A 25,527-nucleotide genomic window follows, 5' to 3' on the forward strand; every position below is an offset into this window, starting at 1 on the left:
AACAGTACTGAACTGAGGCGGTGACACAGGAGAGTCCATGGGTGCAGCAGCACGGTGCTGTCCATGAAGGACAACTTGGCATGGAGATTAAGTTAAAGCTTATTTATTACTCACAAGTAAGGCTTACATTAACACTGCAATGAAGTCACTGTGAAATTCCCCTAGTTCAGACTCCGTCACCTCAATCAGGGCCTTTTGGTGGAGGGCTGGATTGCAGACTGGGTGATAACTGGCCTGTGGTCATATTCAGACCACTACAGCCCATTCCCGCCAAGTGGTCAGTTAGAATTGACCTCCATTCCACCTGTTCTATTGGTGCTGGGCTTGGAGCTGGTGGTGGTGATGATTCTAGAACATTCCAGATGCTCAGTTCAAATTGCAATTGGCAGAAACAGGAAACCTCGGCAGGATGGACTAACAACAGGAAAATAATGTAATGAGTGTTCAATAAAGAGCACATACCCTCAGCAAACATAAAGTACTGTGAACTATTCACGTTCTTTTGATTTGATTTGATTTATTATTGTCACATGTATTGGGATCCAATGAAAAGTATTGTTTTTTGCATGTTATACAGAGAAAACATACCATTCATAGAATACATAGGGGAGAAGAAAAGGAGAGGGTGCAGAATGTCGTGTTACAGTCAAAGCCGGGGTTTAGAGAAAGATCAGTTTAATATATGGTAGGTCCATTCAAAAGTCTGATGGCAGCAGGGAAGAAGCTGTTCTTGATTTACACTTGACTTTGTCTTATTATTTATTTTCCCTTTTCTGTTCCTTTTTCTGTCCCATCAGTTATTTCCACCAATCTTCACTGATCAAACTGTCATTCACATCACTCTCTGCTGTCAGTGCCAGTCAGAAATGAGGAATTAACATGTTTTAAACATGAGAAATTTCTGAGAAATTGTCCCCATGATTCGCAAGTTGCTGAAATATGTGAGAGGACATATCAAACTGACAAACCACATCCTCAGTCTTTGTTATAAAAAGTCAGGATGTGCATGAACTCACTACTCACAACTTGACTGCAACAATGATATTTCAGGCTTTCTTCAGATCTGCAATGATTATTTACTTCCTAACACCAGGCGGTAAGAATGCCAAAGTATTTTGACCTTACCTATACTGATAAGAATGATGTGTTGAAATGTATGCGTGAGTTTGTATTCTGGACACAGAGGATTCCAATTAGTATGAGCTATGAAAAGCATAACTGCGAGAAATATAATGGAAATGAAAAGGGGAATTTTAATTCATTCTGATCAAGGTGAAATGATAAGAGCAGTTAAAAAGGCACAATTCCATATCCCATTCTCTTCATTTTAGTGGCACAGTGGTTTGCACTGCTGCTTCACAACGCCAGGGACCCGGGTTTGATTCCGGCTTGGGTCACTGTGCGGAATCTGCATGTTCTCCCCGTGACTGCGTGGGTTTCCTCCGGGTGCTCCGGTTTCCTCTCACAGTCCGAAAGACATGCTGGTTAAGTGCACTGGCCACGCTAAATTCTCCCTCAGTGTACCCGAACAGGCACTGCCGGATTGTGCCGACTAGGGGATTTTCACAGTAACTTCATTGCAGTGTTAACATAAGCCTACTTGTGACACTAATAAAATTAACTTAAAGTTTCATTTTTAATGGTTGGCCCTTAGAATAGATGAAGCCCCCACCAGACACTGGATTAAGAAATGTACTCCATGGTCACAGGAAATTCTGAATCTACTTTAAAGCACAGCTGTCCCTCCAGATAGAGTAGGCAGGAAACCAGAACATCCTCAGGTCAGTTCCAAAACCTTTCTTATTGTCCCAGAACAAAGAGTGCTCTTTGATTTTGATTTGATTTGATTTATTATTGTCACATGTATTAACATACAGTGGAAAATATTGTTTCTTGCGCGCTATACAGGTAAAGTATACTGCTCATAGAAAAGGAAACGAGAGAGTGCAGAATGTAGCGTTAGAGTCATAGCTAGGGTATAGAGAAAGATCAACTTAATGCAAGGCAGGTCCATTCAAATGTCTGATGGCAGCAGGGAAGAAGCTGTTCTTGAGTCAGTTGGTACGTGACCTCAGACTTTTATATCTTTTTCCCAACGAAAGAAGGCAGAAGAGAGTATGTTTGGCGAGCGTGACAAGAAAAGTTAAAGTTCCTTCTGCCCTAAGTCCTTCATCCTCATCCTGTTAACAGCCCTTGCCTCACCCCACCTATATTTTGTTGCCAGGATTATTCACTTGCTTCCATTACATCAGCCAGCTGTCAATCTAAATCCAAAATGAGTAGCTCCATATCCCCAGAGTGTCTAAGATGTAAAGGCATCAATTAATTGAATTCCTCCTTTCTGAATTGTGTCCAATATTTTGTCACATTGTGAATTTAGCCTTGCTGATGGTGGAGTGGCTTCAAGTCAGTCAAATCTACCCCCCATTGTGTATGTGAAGAATACCAGTGGGGCAATGTCCTAGACGACACTTAGTGGCTGTAAATTGTACTCCTGCAAGAATTAGGTGCGAGGAAGAGAAACAGATCTCGTCAACTACAATTCAGTGTCTTGGAACTAGATTTAAGTAAAAGTTAAAACAAGTCTATTTTGCCTTTTCTACAAGGGGTATGATTGGACAGAGTTTCTGATGTCTATTTGAACTAAGTCTGAAGTAGTGTTACCAGTGTTACCGAGAGAGAATGCTGAAGGCCATTGGGAAATGGCAGCAAACTGTGAAAATATCTCTTTTTGTGGAGTTGGAAGGTCTGTTTTCCCATGCCAAGCGGCACCCATAGCTCTCCCTTCCACAGAGATAAAGACCACTGCTAACTTCGGGTGCAAGCTCCATTTTTAGTCTCCAGATTTAACCAAGTATTGGAACAATTAGTGATCCTAACCAGACCATATACACTTCAGCACTTGTGTGTTCTCTATATCAGTCACATTTCTCTGCTCAGCCAATATACAGTTTCTCTGTGTCTGCTCTTTCAGATGACGCTGTGGAAATCATTGGGGGTAAAGATGTTAAACCTCATTCCAAACCTTACATGGCATCAATCCAACTTCATCGACGTCATGTGTGTGGAGGAATATTAATCAAACCAGGATGGGTATTGACTGCAGCACACTGCAATCTGTAAGTTACAGAAGCTGTAATCTGTGTATGAACCATTTTCAGAACAGTTGAGTGTTTTGGATCTTTTCGTTATGATGGAATCAGTCAAGGTTTACGCAGTTTTTGGGGACCTAGAAGTGGTTTATATCTTCTATCTGGCAGTCTATTGTTAATGTTTCTCATAATAGCCCTGAATTTCCTCATTACCTTCAGTAGGTACACTGCTGTTAGGTAGTTATTTGGCTGACAAGATCGAGGAACCATGAGTTTTAGTGTAGTGAGTATATTTATACCATTATTGTGCAAAATGTAAGTTAGCAGTGCCCTCACCTTGTGCCATAAGGTTCATTTACAAAATTGCAGTGTCGGGTATCGAGTGGGGATATCTCGAATAGTGGCCTGATTCCTGAGAAAAACTAAGTATTTCGAAAATTAAATCTCGTAAAGGCAAAATCCTTCAGTTTAAAAGCGTCCCAAGATTTATTAAAAGCATATAAAACTTACCTAGACAGACAAGAACATAAAAGAATGGCCGAAGGGAGATTCTCAGATTGCCGGGCAGTACAGAGAACCGCGAAGCCTTCCAAAAATCCCAACCTGGTGCCAAAATTTCATACAATTATACCTTTGTTTCTTATCTAAGCCTTCCCTACTAATTAGCTTAATTCGATTTTATTGCATATTAAATTGTTCATCTTTATCATATCAAATGTTTCAGTCAATTACAATACGCCACCCAATTTAGCGACATTTCTAGTGGTCCATTCCAATATCTGATTCCCACCTATTTGGCACAATATAAAGATACTATTCTTTTCTTGTATTATCTGTGGCGTAAATATCAAAGATCTTGATAATATTAAATCCAGGGCCCTTGGCTCTGATGTTATCTCATGCTTGTTAATTAACTCAATTATATTCCAAATTCAAAGTTGCATCATTTGTTCTTATATCGAAACATTACGTTAATGTTAAGCAGATCATGAACATTCAAATTCCATTACTGCCGCTTCTGCATTCTTTATCTAAATGCTTGGAATACTTGTAGTGTTAGCACTTTACTGAGTGGCACAGATATATTAACTTTTAGTTAATACATATTATTTAAAAGATGTTTTCTTGGTTGAATAAAGTATTTCACATACAGACTCATAATATATAATTTCACTTCAATTAAATGCAATCACATATGATTTATGTTGATATCCAATGTTGAGCAAAAATCATTTCAACATTTCCCTCCCCATGTGTTACATAGAACATAGAACATTACAGCGCAGTACAGGCCCTTCGGCCCTCGAAGTTGCGCCGACCTGTGAAACCAATCTAAAGCCCATCTAACCTACACTATTCCAATATCATCCATATGTTTATCCAATGACCATTTAAAAGCCCTTAATGTTGGCGAGTCCACTACTGCAGCAGGCAGGGCATTCCACACCCTTACTACTCTGTGAGTGAAGAACCTACCTCTGACAACTGTCTTTTACCTATCACCCCTCAATTTAAAACTATATCCCCTCGTGCTAGCTATCACCATCCGAGGAAACAGGCTCTCACTATCCACCCTATCTAATCCTCTGATCATCTTGTATGCCTCTATTAAGTCACCTCTTAACCTACTTCTCTCTAACGAAAACAACCTCAAGTCCCTCAGACTTTCCTCATAAGACCTTCCCACCATACCAGGAAACATCCCAGTAAAGCTACTCTGCACCTTTTCCAATGCTTCCACATCCTTCCTATAATGTGGCGACCAGAACTGTACGCAATGCTCCAAGTGCAGCTGCACCAGAGTTTTGTACAGCTGCAACATGACCTCCTGGCTCCGAAACTCAATTCCTCTACCAATAAAAGCTAACACTCCGTACGCCTTCTTAACAACCCTATCAACCTGGGTGCCAACTTTCAGGGATCTATGCACATGGACACCGAGATCTCTCTGTTTATCCACACTACCAAGTATCTTACCATTAGCCCACTACTCTGTAATCCTGTTACTCCTTCTAAAGTGAATCACCTCACACTTTTCCGCATTAAACTCCATTTGCCACCTCTCAGCCCAGCACTGCAGCTTATCTATGTCCCTCTGTAACCTGCAACAACCTTCCGCACCGTCCACAACTCCACCGACTTTAGTGTCATCCGCAAATTTACTAATCCATCCTTCTACGCCCTCATCCAAGTCATTTATAAAAATGACAAACAGCAGTGGCCCCAAAACAGATCCTTGCAGTACACCACTAGTAACTGAACTCCAGGATGAACATTTCCCATCAACCACCACCCTCTGTCTTCTTACAGCTAGCCAATTTCTGATCCAAACCGCTAAATCACCCTCAATCCCATGCCTCCGTATTTTCTGCAATAGCTTAACGTGGGGAACTTTATCAAACGCTTTACTGAAATCCATTTACACCACATCAATGGCTTTACCCTCATCCATCTCTTTGGTCACCTTCTCAAAGAACTCAGTAAGGTTTGTGAGGCACGACCGACCCTTCACAAAACCGTATTGACTATCCCTAATCAAATTATTCCCTTCTAGATGATTATAAATCCTATCTCTTATAATCCTTTCCAAAACTTTGCCCACAACAGAAGTAAGGCTCACTGGTCAATAATTACCAGGGTTGTCTCTACTTCCCTTCTTGAACAAGGAGACAACATTGCTATCCTCCAGTCTTCTGGCACTATTCCTGTGGACAATGACGACATAAAGATCAAAGCCAAAGGCTCTGCAATCTCCTCCCTAGCCTCCCAGAGAATCCTGGGATAAATCCCATCCGGCCCAGGGGACTTATCTATTTTCACACTTTCCAGAATTGCTAACACCTCCTCCTTATTAACCTCAATCCCGTCTAGTCCAATAGCCTGTATCTCAGTATTCTCCTCGACAACATTGTCTTTTTCCTGCGTGAATACTGACAAAAAATATTTTTTGTCAGTATTCACGCACCTCTCCTATCTCTTCAGGCTCCACGCACAACTTCCCACTCCTGTCCTTGACTGGCCCTAATCTTATGCTAGTCATTCTTTTATTCCTGACATACCTATAGAAAGCTTTAGGGTTTTCCTTGATCCTACCTGCCAAAGACTTCTCATGTCCCCTCCTGGCTCTTCTTAACTCTCTCTTTAGGTCCTTCCTGGCTAACTTGTAACTCTCAAGCGCCCTGACTGAGCCTTCACGTCTCATCTTTATATAAGTCTCCTTCTTCCTCTTCACAAGAGATTCAACTTCTTTAGTAAACCACAGTTCCCTCACTCGACCACTTCCTCCCTGCCTGACAGGTACATACTTATCAAGGACACCCAGTCGCTGTTCCTTGAACAAGCTCCACATTTCAATTGTGCCCATCCCCTGCAGTTTCCTTCCCCAACCGATGCATCCTAAATCTCGCCTAATCGCATCATAATTTCCTTTCCCCCAGCTATAACTCTTGCCCTTCGGTATATACCTATTCCTTTCCATCGCTAAAGTAAACGTAACCAAATTCTGGTCTCTATCACCAAAGTGCTCCCCTACCTCCAACTCTAACACCTGGTGTGGTTCATTACCCAGTACCAAATCCAATGTGGCCTCGCCTCTTGTTGGCCTATCTATATATTGTGTCAGGAAACTCTTCTGAACACATTGGACAAAAACTGACCCATCAGTGAGAGGGCATGGGATCCAAGGTGCTGCTGCCCTGTGGATCCAGAACTGGCTTGCCCAAAGGAGACAGAGAGTGTGTATAGATGGGTCTTTTTCTAAATGGAGGTCGGTCACCAGTGGTGTGCCCCAGGGATCTGTTCTGGGACCCTTGCTGTTTGTCATTTTCATAAGTGACCTGGATGAGGAAGTGGAGGGATGGGTTGGTAAGTTTGCCGACGACACGAAGGTTGGTGGGGTTGTGGATAGTCTGGAGGGATGTCAGAAGTTACAGAGGGACATAGATAGGATGCAAGACTGGGCGGAGAAGTGGCAGATGGACTTCAACCCCGATAAATGCGTAGTGGTCCATTTTGGCAGGTCAAATGGGATGAAGGAGTACAATATAAAGGGAAAGACTCTTAGTACGGTAGAGGATCAGAAGGACCTTGGAGTCCGGGTCCATAGAACTCTAAAATCGGCCCCGCAGGTGGAGGAGGTGGTTAAGAAGGCGTATGGTGTGCTGGCCTTTATCAATCGAGGGATTGAGTTTCGGAGTCCGGGGATAATGATGCAGCTATATAAGACGCTCGTCAGACCCCACTTGGAGTACTGTGCTCAGTTCTGGTTGCCTCATTACAGGAAGGATGTGGAAAAGATTGAAAGAGTGCAGAGGCGACTTACAAGGATGTTGCCTGGATTGAGTGGCATGCCTTATGAGGATAGGCTGAGGGAGCTCGGTCTTTTCTCCTTGGAGAGACGTTGGATGAGAGGAGACCTCATAGAGGTATATAAGATGTTGAGAGGCATAGATTGGGTGGACTCTCAGAGGCTTTTTCCCAGGGTGGAAATGGCTGCTACGAGAGGACACAGGTTAAGGTGCTGGGGGGTAGGTACAGGGGAGATGTTAGGGAGAAGTTTTTCACACAGAGGGTGGTGGGCGAGTAGAATCGACTGCCGTCAGTGGTGGTGGAGGCGAACTCAATAGGGTCTTTTAAGAGACTCCTGGATAAGTACATGGGACTTAATAGGATGGAGGGTTATAGGTAGGCCTAAAAGGTCGGGATATGTTCGGCACAACTTGTGGGACCGAAGGGCCTGTTTTAACAAACAACAAAGAACAAAGAACAATACAGCACAGGAACAGGCCCTTCGGCCCTCCAAGCCCGCGCCGCTCCCCGGTCCAGGATTGAATCCTGAATCCAGGATCCCCACCCAATTTTCCAGCCTATCTACATACTAATATCCTATCCACCGAGCTGTCCCTCACAGCTACGATGCTTTGTTCATCACAACCTATTAACTCACCCCCACACCCCCATTCCAGACCATGTGATCTCCAGGGAGAGGCGAAAACCCAGAGTGAAAACCCCAGGGCCAATATGGGGAAAAAAAATCTGGGAAATTCCTCTCCGACCCCCTGAGGCGATCGAAACGAGTCCAGGAGATCACACTGGCCCTGATCGGAAAATGCTTCCCAACCCTATTCATTTCCACTTCCACGAACACCATATGAATTCCCTGCCCCCGAGACAGGTTCCCAACTATCCGCAGTCTCGCTCTGTACTGGCACCAGCAAGATGATGATAGAATGAAGCCTTGAAACGAGAAACAAAGAACAATTAGCCCGCGCCGCTCCCTGGTCCAAACTAGACCACTCTTTTGTATCCCTCCATTCCCACTCCGTTCATATAGCTGTCTAGATAAGTCTTAAACGTTCCCAGTGTGTCCGCCTCCACCACCTTGCCCGGCAACCCATTCCAGGCCCCCACGACCCTCTGTGTAAAATGTGTCCTTCTGATATCTGTGTTAAACCTCCCCCACTTCACCTTGAACCTATGACCCCTCGTGAACGTCACCACCGACCCGGGGAAAAGCTTCCCACCGTTCACCCTATCTATGCCTTTCATAATTTTATACACCTCTATTAAGTCTCCCCTCATCCTCCGTCTTTCCAAGGAGAACAACCCCAGTTTCCCCAATCTCTCCTCATAACCAAGCCCCTCCATACCAGGCAACATCCTGGTAAACCTCCTCTGTACTCTCTCTAAAGCCTCCACGTCCTTCTGGTAGTGTGGCGACCAGAACTGGACGCAGTATTCCAAATGCGGCCGAACCAACGTTCTATACATCTGCAACATCAGACCCCAACTTTTATACTCTATGCCCCGTCCTATAAAGGCAAGCATGCCATATGCCTTCTTCACCACCTTCTCCACCTGTGACGTCACCTTCAAAGATCTGTGGACTTGCACACCCAGGTCCCTCTGCGTCTCTACACCCTTTATGGTTCTTCCATTTATCGTGTAGCTCCTCCCTACATTATTCCCACCAAAATGCATCACTTCGCATTTATCAGGATTGAACTCCATCTGCCATTTCCTTGCCCAAATTTCCAGCCTATCTATATCCTTCTGTAGCCTCTGACAATGTTCCTCACTATCTGCAAGTCCTGCCAGTTTTGTGTCGTCCGCAAACTTACTGATCACCCCAGTTACTCCTTCTTCCAGATCATTTATATAAATCACAAACAGCAGAGGTCCCAATACAGAGCCCTGCGGTACACCACTAGTCACAGGCCTCCAGCCGGAAAAAGACCCTTCCACTACCACCCTCTGTCTTCTATGACCAAGCCAGTTCTCCACCCATCTAGCCACCTCCCCCTTTATCTGTAGTTTTGTGCTGTAGTTTTCTATGTTTCTATCTAAAGTACTCGAACTATAGCTTTTTCAGTCAATATTTGCAAAGTTAAAGTCCCCCACAACAACTACCCTGTTACTTTTGCTCCTATCCAGAATCATCTTTGCAATCCTTTCCTCTACATCTCTGGAACTTTTCGGAGGCTTATAGAAAACTCCCAACAATGTGACCTCTCCTTTCCTGTTTCTAACCTCAGCCCATACTACCTCAGTCGGCGAGTCCTCATCAAATGTCCTTTCTGCCACCGTAATACTTGTTGACTAACAATGCCACACCTCCACCTCTTTTCCCACCTTCCCTGCTGTTACTGAAACATCTAAACCCCGGAACCTGCAACAACCATTCCTGTCCCTGCTCCATCCATGTCTCCGAGATGGCCACAACATTGAAATTCCAGGTACCAACCCATGCTGCAAGTTCACCCACCTTATTCCGGATGCTCCTGGCATTGAAGTATACACACTTCAAACCGCCTTCCTGCCTGCCAGTACACTCCTGCGACACTGAAACCTTATCCATGACCTCACTACTCTCAACCTCCTGTACACTGGATCTACAATTCAGGTTCCCATCCCCCTGCTGAATTAGTTTAAACCCTCCCGAAAAGCATTAGCAAATTTCCCCTCCAGGATATTGGCACCCCTCTGGTTCAGGTGTAGACATCCCGTTTGTAGAGGTCCCACCTACCTCAGAATGAGCCCCAATTGTCCAGGAATCTGAATCCCTCCCTCCTGCACCATCCCTGTAGCCACGTGTTCAACTGCTCTCTCTCCCTATTCCTCTCCTCGCTGGCACGTGGCACGGGTAACAAACCAGAGATAACAACTCTGTTTGTTCTAGCCCTAAGCTTCCACCCTAACTCCCTGAATTTCTGCCTTACATCCCCATCCCTTTTCCTACCTATGTCTTGGGTGCCTATGTGAACCACGACTTGGGGCTGGACCCTTGGGGCTGGACCCTTAAGGATCCCGAAAACACGATCCAAGACATCACAGACCCCGGCACCTGGGAGGCAACACACCAGCCGCGAGTCTCTCTCGTTCCCACAGAATCTCCTATCCGTCCCCCTAACTATGGAGTCCCCAATGACTAATGCTCTACTCCCCTCCCCCCTTCCCTTCTCAGCAACAAGGACAGACTCTGTGCCAGAGACCTGTACCCCATGGCTTACCCCTGTTAAGTCCCCCCCCCAACAGTATCCAAAACGGAATACTTGTGCATGAGACGCAAAAACCCAGTCTGCAGGTGCAACAGGTGATCAAGAAGGCAAATGGGATGTTGGCCTATATCGCAAGGGGGATAGAATATAAAAGCAGAGATGTCTTGCTGCATCTGTACAGGGCATTGGTGAGGCCGCAGCTAGAATACTGTGTGCAGTATTGGTCCCCTTACTTGCGAAAGGACATATTGGCCTTGGAGGGAGTGCAGAGAAGGTTCACCAGGTTGATACCAGAGATGAGGGGTGTTGATTATGAGGAGAGACTGAGCAGATTGGGTTTGTACTCGTTAGAATTTAGAAGGCTGAGGGGGGATCTTATAGAGACCTATAAGATAATGAAGGGGCTGGATAGGGTAGACGTGGAGAGATTCTTTCCACTTAGAAAGGAAGCTAGAACTAGAGGGCACAGCCTCAAAATAAAGGGGGGTCAGTTTAGGACAGAGTTGAGGAGGAACTTATTCTCTCAGAGGGTGGTGACTCTCTGGAATTCTCTGCCACTGAAGTGGTGGCGGCTACCTCATTGAATATGTTTAAATCACGGATAGATGGATTCCTGATCGGTAAGGGAATTAGGGGTTATCAGGCGGGTAAGTGGAACTGATCCACTTCAGATCAGCCATGATCTTATTGAATGGCGGGGCAGGCTCGAGGGGCTAGATGGCCTACTCCTGCTCCTATTTCTTATGTTCTTATGTTTCTTATGTTATACAAAGGAACAGGGGATCCAGGGAATCACTGCTCTGACTGCTTCTTACCCCTTCTAGCCGTCACCCACGTATCATAATTTCTAGGAGTAGCTACCTCCCCGTAGCTTCTATCTATAGCTGTTTCTGCCTCCCGAATGATCCTGAGTTCATCCAGTTCCAGCTCCAGATCCCTAACATGGTCTTCAAGGAGCTGGAATTGGGTGCACTTCCTGCAGGTGTATTCAGCCGGGACACTGGTGTCCCTCACCTCAAACATCCCACAGGAGGAACATTGCACTGCCTGCACTGACATCCCTGCTAACTTCCCTTACTAAGAAACGAAAGAGAGAGAAAAAAAAAGCTTACCTGCTCTCACTCCGAGTCTTTTTTTTTAGGTTAGAGGAGGGGGGAGGGTGGGGGACTCTACACGTGTCGAGTCTCAGGTTACCACCCCGTTCAAATTTGTTGGGCAAAAAAAAACCTTCCCAGGCCTCCCCACGGCCTACTTCCGGTTTCCTGTTTCACTGAAAAAAAAACTCCGCTAAAAAGTACGGTAAAAAAAAAATCACTCTTACCCTCAGCCACTCCTGACACAAATCTCTACTTTGCTCCGGTGGAACAATGTTACTGTAACTAACCCAATGTTATCCCCTTAGCTAACTAGAATCTCCTTCTACAGATGCATAGAAGTTTCCTTGGTTTATGTCACAAATGTAATTATACACAAAACTAAAGGATGATGGGATTAAATTGACCCTTGACTTGGGGCAGCCGGTCCTAACAGTGAGCCACTGCTGTTGCTGCGTCTGTGGTGGGAGCTCCTTGGCAGTCTGCTATTGCTCGTCACTCTACACTGCCATTGTATTGTGTAGGAGACTGGGACAGACTGTACCAATGATTCAAGCTGTTGCCAACCCACAAGGCCCTGGATCTGCACCCACTGATCAGTTGGTGACAGGTCTAGTGGCCACCCTGGTTATTCAGTAAACTGTGCTGAGTATCCCAGAAATGGAGGAGGCTGCACTCGTCATAATATAAGTTAGGAGACTCCTAACCAGGGGAGAAGGCAGGGGAATGGCACCAAGTGAATTGCTCAGTGAGCCGGTGCGGACATGATAGGCTGAATGGCCTCCTTTGGTGCTGTAATTTTGTGATTCTTTAAAGATCAAACATTCTAATAGAGATCATAAACATGATTTATTTTCAAAGCGTTTACTGCAATTGAAATAATTTGGAATCCATGTTGAGTGGCTCTGGGATTTTAAGGTGACATTCTGAAGTGAATTTAACAGTTTATGTACTGAATGTGTCTTCTTCATATCACACATAGCAAATTTAAAGACCAAAATATTCAGGTGGTTCTTGGGACAGATTCACTGAGGAGAGACAAAGACAACTCAGCACAAAAACTCACGGTGAAGCAGAAATTTCCTCATATTTGTTTTGACAGTAAAAGCTTTAAAGACGACATCATGCTGCTCCAAGTAAGTGAGATTTAATAAATTATTTCCATATTCACTCTCATTGTGTTATGATAGAAATTGAATAAACAATGCTCCCATCTAAACTTATTTGTCAAGTTACCTTATATTAAGTTGATCTTTCTCTCCACTAGCTATGACTGCAACACTACATTCTGCACCATTTCCTTTCCTTCTCCCTTATGTACTCTATGAATGGTATGCTTTGTCTCTATAACGCACAAGAAACAATTCTTTTCACTATATACCAATACATGTGAAAAAAATAAATCAAACCAAATCAAATATCATTTTCAATCACCCTAATGTCATTGCCAATATAACGTGTAACTTCTCTCTTCCTGAAGTTACGAATATTTCATTGTATAAAGCGCCCATTTACATCTGAGTCCAAAGCATTCCTTGTAGTTCCTACAGGCTGACTATAATACCGTGATTCAAAGTAATTCCTCATGCATATTTACTTAAATCAGCTCCTTTATCCTGCATCACATTTTTCATCCTAATTTTATTCTGGTTTGGTCATTCAAAATCCCTCTAAATTAACATTATTATGAATAATATTTATGTGAAAGCATCTTAAAACACGACCCTGTGCTGCTTTAATCAGGAGCTCCATGGCTGATAGCGGAACGAGCCAGAAGAGCACCAGCCCTGAGGCACCAGTGCAAAAAAAGGAGGAACTGAGGTTTTTAGTCTCTTCATGAACCTGTTGCATGTTCCTCTCTGATCCTCCAATCTCATCCTCCGGACCACACTTCCTCAGTGCATTTTCTAATCAGCATGGCTTTGACACTGGGAAATGCTGCAAAGTTCTTCCCACCTCACTTACATTGCTCTTACATATTTCCGCATGCTGTGGGTACAAGCACTTCATCACCAAGAACGTACCTGGCAGTGCAAGTTAGATGCAGTGAAATCATGGGATAAAATCTGATTGGGCCGAATTTTCGTCAGTGTCATAATGGCGGGAAACTGGGAGTCCTCCGCCCCAGTGTTTTCGGCAAGCTCCACATGCAATCTTTTGACACTCTGTCATTTTTGGTGACAGTGGGATCTTGGCGCCAGTACAGAAGGCGGAGCCTAAACATGCCTGTGAAACTCACTTCAGAGCCCTCGAGCACCATTTCACCGGATGCCCTGATCTGCCGGTGAACTGGGAGACCTCCTCCCACCCACACAGACATCAATGGACCCCTACCCCCTCTTCATGGGCAACATGTTCTTGCCCCCATACTGAACGGGTCGCCAGCATTGGGGCATCATGGCCCACCCGTTGGGTCCCCTGACATGTGTCCGAGCCCCCGTCATGACTGCCTTTGTGACCCACCCCTGCACGTTCCCCCCTCCTCTGCACCACCCCACCCCCAGCATGACACCCATGCACGACTCCCCCCCTCATTATGCTCCCTGCACGCAAACCCCCATCCCCGTCCCTCCCCCCAACCCCCGCATATGCCCCTCCGCCATAGTGCATAACACCCCCTATCGCAGCCACACACACTCTCAGGACCCACTCCCACTCAGGCCCCACATTCTTAGCATTGCCCTGGCATACTTACAGTGCCAGGTGGGCAATGTCCAGCCATGCCTCTGACCACCGGGGGCTTCAGTGGCTTCCAATCCCCCTGGCATGGCCATGGCACCCAGTCTCCGTTGGTGGAGACCAATAGTGATTCTCGCTGGCACGACACTCTCTGCGCCCTTTTTCTCTGGAGGAAACAAAACTGGTGGAGTTTACAGATAAACAGAATTTTAAAATCTGTTTATTTCCCATCCATCTTCCCTTTGTTTCATCCTGTTTGTTTCTCTGTAACAGCCTCCAGTTCCAGTGGAGCTTCCACACTCGAAACGTTAACCTGCCCGATCTCTCCACAGCTGTTAACTGAGCTGTGAGTGTCTCCAGCACTTTTTTCATGTCACATTAAGGAGAAGGTGGAAGATAAATCACTCATTTCAGGGACTTTTGATGTACGAAAGAACACCTGAAATGATATTTTTACTTCTTACAGCTGCAGACTGAGGCAAAACTTAACAAGTTTGTGAATGTCCTCCCTCTGCCTGAATATGACTGTGATGTAGAAGAAGGAACTATCTGCACTGTTATGGGATGGGGAAAGACAAAACTGAGGTTAAGAAGGCTCCCTGACAACCTCAAGGAAGTGAACGTAACCATCATAAACAGAGCAAAGTGCAACAGTGAGAATTATTACAACAACAACCCTGTAATAACCACGGAAATGCTCTGTGCTGGTGACAGCAAAGGTGGAAAGGATGCATGCCAGGTGAGCTAGATTGTGTAAAATGTGGCTGCAATATCGGACGGAATTATTAAAATTAACTATTTTAGTTAGTGCTGCATAAAATGTGCTTTAAGCTGATCATTGATTTATTTATTACAGAAAAAAATTAACTTAATAGAGTCACATGGCATTTAGCAAGGCCTTTGACAAGGTACCACATGGTAGGTTGTTGCATCAGGTTAAATCTCACGGGATCCAAGGTGAGGTATCTAAATGGATACAAAATTGGCTTCTTGACCGAAGCCAGAGGGTGGTATCGAGGTGGTTGACCAGCGGTGTGCCTCAGGGATCAGTGCTGGGTCCAATGTTATTTGTCATTTATATTAATGATTTGGATGAGAATATCGGAGGCATGGTTAGTAAGTTTGCAGATGACACCAAGATTGGTGGCATAGTGGATAGTGAAAAAAGTTATCTCCGATTGCAACTGGATCTTGATCAATTGGGCCAGTGGGCTGACGAATGGCAGATAGAGTTTAATTTCGATAAATGCGAGGTGATGCATTTTGGGAGACTGAACCAGGGCAGGACTTACTCAGTTAATGGTAGGGCATTGGGGAGAGTTACAGAACAAAGAGATCTATGGATACATGTTCATAGCTCCTTGAAAGTGGAGTCACATGTGGACAGAGTGGTGAAGAAGGCATTCAGCATACTTGGTTTCATTGGTCAGAACATTGAATAAAGGAGTTGGGACGTCTTGTTGAAGTTGTACAAGACATTGGTAAGGCCACACTTGGAATACTGTGTACAGTTCTGGTCACCCTATTGGAGAAAGTATATTATTAAACTAGAAAGAGTGCAGAAGAGATTTACTAGGATGCTACCGGTACTTGATGGATTGAGTTATAAGGAGGGGCTGGAGAGACTGGGACTTTTTTTTCTGGCACGTAGGAGGCTGAGGGGTGATCTTATAGAGGTCTATAAAATAATGAGGGGCACAAATCAGCTAGATAGTCAATATCTTTTCCCAAAGGTAGGGGAGTCTAAAACTAGAGGGCATAGGTTTAAGGTGAGAGGGGGGGAGATACAAAAGTGTCCAGAGGGGCAATTGTTTCACACAGAGGATGGTGAGTGTCTGGAACAAGCTGCCAGAGGTAGTAGTAGAGGCGGGTACAATTTTGTCTTTTAAAAAGCATTTAGACAGTTACATGGGTAAGATGGGTATAGAGGGATATGGGTCAAATGTGGGCAATTGGGACTAGCTTAGGGGTTAAAAAAAGGGCGGCATGGACAAGTTGGTTCGAAGGGCTTGTTTCCATGCTGTAAACCTCTATGACTCTATGACTCTATGACCTCAATCAGGTCGCCCCTCAGTCTTTGCTCCAGAGAAAACAACCCAAGCCTATCCACCTCTCTTCATATCTTAAATGTTCCATCCTAGGCAGCATCTGGTGAATCTCCTCTGCACTCCCTCCAGTGCATTCACATCCTTCCTATAATGTGGCGACCAGAACTGCACACAGTACTCTAGCTGTGGCCTCAGCAAAGTTCTATGCAACTCCATCATGACCTTTCTGCTTTTGTAATCTATAACCTGATTGATAAAGGCGAGTGTGCCATATGTCTTTTTCACCACTTTATTAACCTGCCTTTCCGCTTTTAGAGATCTATGGACAAACGCATCAAGGTCCCTTTGTTCCACAGAACTTCCCAGTCTCAGATCTTTCATAGTATACTTCCTTGTCAAATGACTCCTTCCAAAGTGCATCACCTCACATTTTTCTGGGTTAAATTCCATCTGCCACTTATCCGCCCACTTGTCCATCTCATCTATATCTTCTTATAACCCAAGACAGTCAACCTCAATGTTAACCACCCGGCCAAACTTTGTGTCATCGGCAAACTTACTGATCCTACCCCTCACATAGTCATCTATGTCATTCATATAAATGATTCACACATTTGGCTAACATAACATAATTAAATTCTTTGTTGTAGGGGTGTCAGTGCAGGAAAAATCAAAAAATAGGTTTAATTTTCATGGTCTGATATTCCTCTCCTAAAATCCGCGTAAAATGTTCAATTCCCAGGTTGAAAGTAGAGATAAAGAGATAGAAATATAGACATGTGGAACTGGGCTATCCTGCAACAACAATGGTCCCGACTTTCCTCCACCCTCACCTGGCACTCGAGCCCCTCCTCACCCTCTTCAGTCTGCTGATGTCTAAAAGCAGTACTTGATGGGAGAGGCAGAACCCCTCCATTAGTGACGGCACGGTGGCACAGTGGTTAGCACTGCTGCCTCACAGCGCCAGGGACCCTGGTTCAATTCCAGCCTTGGGTCACTGTCTGTGTGGAGTTTGCACTTTCTCCCTGTGTCTGTGTGGGTTTCCTCCAGATGCTCTGGTTTCCTCCGACAGTCCAAAGATGTGCGGGTTAGGTGGATTGACCATGCTAAATCTGCTTGAACAGAGGGGAGTACGATAGGATGAGGGCTGAATTGGCTAGGGTGGACTGGGAGAGCAGACTGGTAGGTAGGACAGCTGAGGAACAGTGGAGGATTTTTAAGGAGATCTTTTTCAGTACTCAGCAAAAATATATTACGGTGTTTAAGAAGGACTGTAAGAAAAGGGATAGCCAGCCATGGATAACGAAGGAAATAAAGGAGAGTATTAAATTAAAAACCGATGCGTACAGAGTGGCCAAAAATAATGGAGACTTAGATGATTGGGAAAGATTTAAAAAACAACGAAGAATGACTAAGAAAGCGATAAAGAAAGTAAAGATAGATTATGAAACTAAACTAGCTCTAAACATAAAAAATAATAGTAAAAGTTTTTACAAATATATAAAAAGGAATAGAATGGCGAGAGTGAATGTTGGACCCTTGGAGGACGAGAGGGGGGATTTAATAGTGGAAAACGAGGAAATGGCTGAGACTTTAAATAGGTTTTTTGTGTCGGTCTTCATGGTGGAAGACACAAATAGTTTACCGAATATTAACGATCGAGTGTTGGTAGGAGGAGAGGTACTCAATACAATTATTGTTACTAGAGAGGCAGTGCTTGGTAGACTAACGGGACTGAAGGTGGACAAGTCCCCGGGCCCGGATGGAATGCATCCCAAGGTACTGAAAGAAATGTCAGAGGTAATAGCGGATGCGTTAATGGTTATTTATCAAAATTCACTGGACTCTGGGGTAGTGCCAGCTGATTGAAAAATGGCTACTGTTACGCCACTGTTTAAAAAAGGAAGTAGACAAAAGGCGAGTAACTACAGGGCGGTTAGCTTAACGTCTGTAGTTGGGTAAATGCTGGAATCCATCATTAAAGAAGAAATAGCAGGCCATCTGGATAAGAATGGTTCGACCCCACTTGGAGTACTGCGTGCAGTTCTGGTCACCTCATTACAGGAAAGATGTTGAAGCCATTGAAAGGGTGCAGAGGAGATTTACAAGGATGTTGCCTGGATTGGGGGGCATGCCTTATGAGGATAGGTTGAGGGAGCTTGGTCTCTTCTCCCTGGAGAGACGAAGGATGAGAGGTGACCTGATAGAGGTTTACAAGATGTTGAGAGGTCTGGATAGGGTAGACTCTCAGAGGCTATTTCCAAGGGCTGAAATGGTTGCTACGAGAGGACACAGGTTTAAGGTGCTGGGGGGTAGGTACAGAGGAGATGTCAGGGGTAAGTTTTTCACTCAGAGGGTGGTGGGTGAGTGGAATCGGCTGACGTCGGTGGTGGTGGAGGCAAACTCGTTGGGGTCTTTTAAGAGACTTCTGGATGAGTACATGGGATTTAATGGGATTGAGGGCTATAGATAGGCCTAGAGGTAGGGATATGATCAGCGCAACTTGTGGGCCGAAGGGCCTGTTTGTGCTGTGGCTTTCTATGTTCTATGTTCAAGCAGACGCAGCATGGATTCATGAGAGGAAAGTCGTGTTTGACGAACTTACTGGATTTTTATGAAGATGTGACTAGTGCGGTTGACAGAGGGAAACCGGTAGATGTGGTGTTTTTGGATTTCCAAAAGGCATTCGATAAGGTGCCTCACAAAAGGTTGCTGCAGAAGATTGGGGCACACGGAGTTGGGGGTAGGGTGTTAGCGTGGATTGGGGATTGGCTATCAAACAGGAAGCAGAGAGTTGGAATAAATGGGTGCTTTTCTGGTTGGCAGATGGTGACTAGTGGCGTGGCGCAGGGATCGGTACTGGGGCCTCAACTGTTTACTATTTACATCGATGATCTGGAGGAGGGGACTGAGTGTAGGGTAACAAAGTTTGCTGACGACACGAAGATAAGTGGGAAAGTGAATTGCATGGAGGAAGCAGAAGGTCTCCAGAGAGATTTGAATAGGATGAGTGAGTGGGCGAGGATCTGGCAGATGGAGTATAACGTTGGCAAATGCGAGGTTATTCACTTTGGAAGAAGTAATAGCAAATTGGATTGTTATTTAAATGGAAAAAAATTACAACATGCTACTGTGCAAAGGGACCTGGGGGTCTGCAAGTGCAACAGGTGATCAAGAAGGCAAATGGGATGTTGGCATTTATCGCGAGGGGGATAGAATATAAAAGCAGAGAAGTCTTGCTGCATCTGTACAAGGCATTGGTGAGGCCGCAGCTAGAATACTGTGTGCAGGTATCACCAGGTTGATACCAGAGATGAGGGGGGGTAGATTATGAGGAGAGATTGAGCAGATTAGGTTTGTACTCGTTGGAGTTTAGAAGGCTGAGGGGTGATCTTGTAGAGGCATATAAGCTAATGAAGGGGCTGGATAGGGTAGAAGTGGAGAGATTCTTTCCACTTAGAAAGGAAACCAGAACTAGAGGGCACAGCCTCAAAATAAAGGGGGGTCGGTTTAGGACAGAGTTGAGGAGGAACTTCTTCTCTCAGAGGGTGGTGAATCTCTGGAATTCTCTGCCCACTGAAGTGGTGGAGGCTACCTCGTTGAATATGTTTAAGTCACGGATAGATGGATTTCTGATCGGTAGGGGAATTAAGGGATATGGGGAGCAGGCGGGTAAGTGGAACTGATTCACTTCAGATCAGCCATGATCTTATTGAATGGCGGGGCAGGCTCGAGGGGCTAGATGGCCTACTCCTGCTCCTATTTCTTATGTTCTTATGTTCTTAAAGTGACCCAAGTATCAGGGGGATTAGCAGGGTAAATGTGTGGGGTTACGAGAATAGGGCCTGAGTAGGATTGTCGTCAGTACAGACTCGATGGGCCAAATGGCTTCCTTCTGTACTGTAGAGATTCTATGGTTCTATGATAGAGGCTGCTTCAAACATCAGTCAGGCAAACAAGAGTGGGTGCAGAGGAACGGGGATATGGGAGGTGGGGTGGAGGTGTAGGGAAGAATGGGTACAGGGAGGAGGAAGGAGTAAAAGTTTTAAAATTCATTTTTTAGTCACAAGTGAGGCTTACATTAACACTGCAATGAAGTTACTGTGAAATTCCCCGAGTCACCACACTCTAGTGCCTGTGCGGGTCAATGCACCTCACCAGCACATCTTTCAGATTGTGGGAGGAAACCGGAGCACCCGGAGGAAACCCACGCAGACACGGGGAGAACGTGCAAACTCCACACAGACAGTGACCCAAGCCAGGAATCGAACCTGGGTCCCCGGCGCTGTGAGGCAGCAGTGCTAACCACTGTGCCACCGTGCCACCCCAGAGGATTACAGAGGAGGCTGAGTGTTGGAGGAGGGGGTGTGCTGTAGGAGGGGAGGCAGGAGAAGGGATGCTGAGGAAGGAGCGTGCTGGAGTAGAGCGGGTGTACTGGAGGAGATTTGGGGTGCTGGAGGAGGAGGGGTTGCTGGAGGAGGAGGGGATGCTGGAGGCTGAGGAGATGTTGGAGGAGGAGGGAATGCTGGAGGCTGAGGGGATGTTGGAGGAGGAGGGAATGCTGGAGGAGGAGGAGGTGCTGGAGAAAGGGATTCAGGACATGGAGGGTGGAATGCCAGAGCAGGTTGTGGGATAAGGGGTGCTGGAGGAACCAGGGGAATGGGAAGGATGGGGGTTGCAGAGAGCGATGGGGACAGAGAAGGTTGGGTTGTGGGAGGAGGTGGAATGCTGGAGGAGCCTGGGGTGTTGGGAGTAGAGGGGTGGTGAGTGACAGAGGAGCCAGGTCTGTGGGGAGGAGCGGGGACTGCCACAAGAGCTGAGGGTACTGTGGGGGGAGTCAAAGACTCCATTTCCATCACCCTTTGAGAGTTCCAAAGACTCATGACCCTCTGAGAGAAAAATGTTTTCCTCATCGCTCTCTAAGATGATTAACCCCTTTGGCCTGTAACTTTCTCAGAGCATCAATCTCCGATGGATTGTTATTCTGGATGGACTTACTCACATTGAAATTCCTGTCTTGCCTGACCTTCCTCCCTCAGGCTGCTTGGGACAGGAGCAGCGAAGCATGTCCACGCTGCATCAGAGCATAAACACTGGGGCATAGAGAAGAAAGACACATCCCCTTTTTACAGCAGTAGCTGCCGTAAAGTTCATAAGTTCATAAGATAGAGGAGCAGAATTAGGCCATTCGGCCCATCGAGTCTGTTCTGCCATTTGATCATGGCTGATATGCTCCTCATCCCCATTTTCCTGCCTTCCACCCACAACCCTTCAGCCTATTACCAATTTAAAATCTGTCTACTTCCTCCTTAAATTTACTCACTGTCCCAGCATCCACCGCACTTTGGGGTAGTGAATTCCACAGATTCACAACCCTCTGGGAGAAGTAGTTTCTCCTGAACTCGATTGTAAATTTGCTACCCCTTATCCTCAGACTATGACCTCTCATCCTAGAGACCAGGTGGGGGTCTTGGAGACCCGATAGGGGGCTGGGTAAAACCAGGGCAGTGGGAGGTCAGACTGACAGAGAAGGGGGGGGGAATCAGACCAGGACGGGATGTTCAGAGGGGTTGCACCGCATGGGAGGAGAATCAATTCCCCTCACAATAAATGGAAACACCCTCTTCACTTTCCTAATTACCTGCTGTACTTGTATATTAGCCTTTAGTGATTCATGCACAAGACCTGAGATTGTCCCAGTTTTAGGTTAGATCTGTTGCAATTATTCTAGGAAGGGAGGCAGAGGATAAACCCTCTTAGTTATGGAGCAAAGGACCCGAAAGTGAGCTACTCAAATGACCTGGAGTTCACTGAGATTGCCGGCAGCAACTTTCATTCACCTGGAACAGTCTTAGAAAGAGTTTAATGAACTTACTAGGTCATCCAACGTGGGAGAGCCCATCATTGGGCGTGATCTTTTCCCCCCTGCTGCTCTGATTGATTTGCAAAGCAGGGTGGGAAATTTGAGCGGGGGGCCAGAAATGCGAATTGCGCCCAGCGTCGAGCCCTTCGTGATCCTCCCAGACCATTTTTGCCAATGTAATCAGCCTCACACCCAGGAAGGGCACAAGGCTGATTTAAATATTTATAAGATCATTTAAATCTTATGAGTGAGCCTGGGACATAATAGTCCGGGCTCAGTTAGCTTTCCGGCCTCGCCAACAGAGGTCCTCACCAGCAAGGATCATAGCTGGTCCCCACAAATGGGGGCCACATGTGATGGCCTTGCCAATGCGACTAGAAGTCATTGAAGCCCCTGGTGGTGGGGAGAAGGGGCGTACAGTGCCCCTTTAGCAATGCCAGCCTGGCACTGCCAGCCTGGGACCCTGGAAGAGGCAACCTGGCACTGTGGCACTGCCTACTGGGCACTGGGAAGTGCCAAGGGGGAGGGATCAGATGGCAAAGCCTGATGGTGGTGAAGCCTGACCAGGGTGAGGTCAGATGGATGGGAGAGGTCAGTAGGAGGGGAGGGAAAGAGGAATCTCCACATCAGTGGCGGAGGGCTAGTGGTGGGGCCAGTGATCAGAGGTCAGGACCGCTGATCGGGGATTGAGGCCAGAAATTGGGAGTCAGGGCTGGTGACCGAGTCCGGGGCCCTAATGGGAGGTTCAGGCCAGCGATGAGGGGGCCAGTGATAAGGGGGAATGGCAATCAAGGGGGCAAGCGATCAGGGGTCAGGGCTATCGATCGAGGGGGCTGGCAAATGGAGGGGGCAGTGAGAGGCTGGCGATTGGGGAGGAAAGGTGAGAGGTCAGAGGCCAGAGGCCAGTGATGTTTGGGAGGTGGGGCAGCCATTTCCATGGTGGAGAGGTCATGTCCATTGGGGAGAGGCAAGATAAACAGGACCTCCCGGTATACTGGGAGATCAGTGCACGTGCGCACTGGCGCCCTGAATAGTCTGTTGCTGGCCTCTCTAGCAGAATTAGGCTCCACTACCACCCCGCCGCCCCCTCCACCACCCTGGCATGGAACACCCGACTGCCAAAATAATTGACAGAATGTGAGAAACTCTTTGACACTTAAGAGGCAAACTTACCAAAAAACATTCTAAGTCTGGAATGAGCAGGAAAACAGGAAAGTTTCAGATCTGTTTTTTCAGTGAGGCGGCAAGTTGAATCTTATGCTCTCAGTGAGAAAAAAAGGTCCTCGATCTGATTTCCGCCTTTAGGTTGAGTTCGCCCGAAAGCTGGCTGACAGCAGCAGAGGGTGCAATTGCACATGTGCAGGTCCTTGTGCTCAGAGCAGCGGAGACCTGTCACTCACTGCCTCTGCAGCCAACAGCAAGGCCGCCATGGCCTAAACCCAGCACCCCCCACCCGTCCAGCTGGACCGATTGTGATCAAATCAATTTAGCAGTTTATTCAGCGTCACACCGGAAATGGGCAATTCAGTCCATATTGCTGTTAGACTTTATGGTAGCGGGATCCTGTGCTTCCAATTTTGGACACTTAACAATGGATTTTGATTGTGTCTGTGTGTATTAATTGGGACTCACCTATGCTCATATCTATAGGCGCAGGCTGAAAAATGGTTGTTGGGTTTGAGGTGTATTATATGAAATGTGGCTCTGGAAATAAAAGCCTAGAAGTTTATAAGGACTTGGCTCTATGTTCTAACCTTTATTCCTTCATTTTTCTGAGTTCAAGCAACACCTTCTTGCAATTCTGATGACTGCAACAGTCAACTGAGTTACTGCTTGAGGTTTGTGTATCATCCATCACTACTGCCCGAAATGTGTTGCAAGATGAATTTCAGTCCTTGTTTAATCTCTGTATAACCTTCAGGAAATAATCAAATTATAGCTGCTTAAATAACTCTTAGTTATAAAATTATTGAACAAGAATGTTGATGCATTGTCTGTTGTTTGAGATTAATTAAGTATTTCTTGTTTTTTCAGGGGGATTCGGGTGGGCCATTGATATGTGAGGATGAGCTCCAAGGAATTGTATCTTTTGGGATAAAATGTGGATTGCGATACAAGCCTGGGATTTATACAAGGGTCACTCAGTATATTGAGTGGATTCAGAAAATAACAGCTTGAACCTTCCACAATGTTTAGAAACTATTGAGGTTTATGCATTATATTTGTCCTCTGTGGATTGCTGTACCTCGAATAGCTATTGCAATGGCATTTACAATTTAAATTCATTGAGATTATTTTAAAATAGAATCCTGCACCTATCCCTTGCTAAAAGCTCAGGCGAGTTATGCATAAAAAATCTTTAAAAATGTGAATGCTCACAGCTGTGTTACTGGATTGGTGAAATACTTGTAGTTGCTTTGTTTAAACAGCAAAGTAGAACAATATTTTCACGTGTAACAGTTCAAATCTTTTATGCTTCAATAAATAAATGATCATAGCTTGCGTTTGATTGATTTGAGGTATCAGGTTGAGTGAGTTAGTTCTACTTTCCTTCCTTAATCAGGACATTGTGGCTAACCCTGCTCCAAGACACCAGACAATAACCTAAGCAAGTGCTGAAGGAGTTCAGTGTTGTTGAGGTCTCGCCTTTACAAACATACCAATCGCATGATCAGGAAAAGACCAGCTGGTCTATCAAGTCTCCTCCACATTCATGATAGTTAGAACATCAGGAAAAACACAGCCTGACCCTGTGCCCAACCACATAATGTTTTGGAAGAGACCAATAAGGGGAAAAGTATTCTGAAACATTCCTTGTCCTTGTTGAGAGGATCACACAAAGAGAACAGAATTGTGGAATGATAACAATAGGAAGGAGGCCATTTGGACCATCGTGTCTGTGCTAGCTCTCTCTCTCAGAGCTACTCAGTTGGTCTCATTCCCTGTCGCCATGTAATTTGTTTTACCATTCCAACAACACTAAACACTGACTGGAGATTGGAGGTCAGGATCACTTTGGAACAGAATAAAAGAGACCTGGTTTTGTGAGAGGGAGGTCATGCCTCACTAACCTGGTGGTGTTTTTTGAAGAAGTGACCAAAATGGTTGACGAAGGAAGGGCCGTGGATGTTGTCTATATGGACTTTAGTAAAGCGTTTGACAAAGTCCCTCATGGTAGGCTAGTGAAAAAGGTTGGATCCCATGGGATAAAGGGGGAGGTGGCTAGATGGGTGGAGAACTGGCTTGGTCATAGAA

General features: G+C 45.7%; 1 protein-coding gene across 1 annotated transcript; it reads left to right on the top strand.

Annotated features, from left to right (window-relative positions):
• Positions 1-1,023: 1,023 nt before the first annotated feature.
• On the top strand, positions 1,024-24,768 carry LOC144497887 (granzyme K-like). The gene is made up of 5 exons (XM_078219333.1): positions 1,024-1,096; positions 2,975-3,119; positions 12,665-12,818; positions 14,828-15,100; positions 24,307-24,768. Exons 1-5 carry the CDS (start codon positions 1,039-1,041, stop codon positions 24,448-24,450), a joined length of 774 nt encoding a protein of 257 aa, XP_078075459.1. The 5' UTR covers positions 1,024-1,038; the 3' UTR covers positions 24,451-24,768.
• Positions 24,769-25,527: the final 759 nt, after the last annotated feature.

This window comes from Mustelus asterias, chromosome 1, assembly GCF_964213995.1.
Source record: "Mustelus asterias chromosome 1, sMusAst1.hap1.1, whole genome shotgun sequence".
In the NCBI taxonomy this organism is placed as follows: Eukaryota; Metazoa; Chordata; class Chondrichthyes; order Carcharhiniformes; family Triakidae; genus Mustelus; species Mustelus asterias.

Bases quoted from the DNA above. Each gene is read 5' to 3' on its own strand.
- LOC144497887 (XM_078219333.1), top strand. From the start codon at position 1,039: ATGATATTTCAGGCTTTCTTCAGATCTGCAATGATTATTTACTTCCTA. The intron at 1,097-2,974 runs GTAAGAATGCCA...CTGCTCTTTCAG, and splicing joins TTACTTCCTAACACCAGGCG to ATGACGCTGTGGAAATCATT. The intron at 12,819-14,827 runs GTAAGTGAGATT...TACTTCTTACAG, and splicing joins ACGACATCATGCTGCTCCAA to CTGCAGACTGAGGCAAAACT.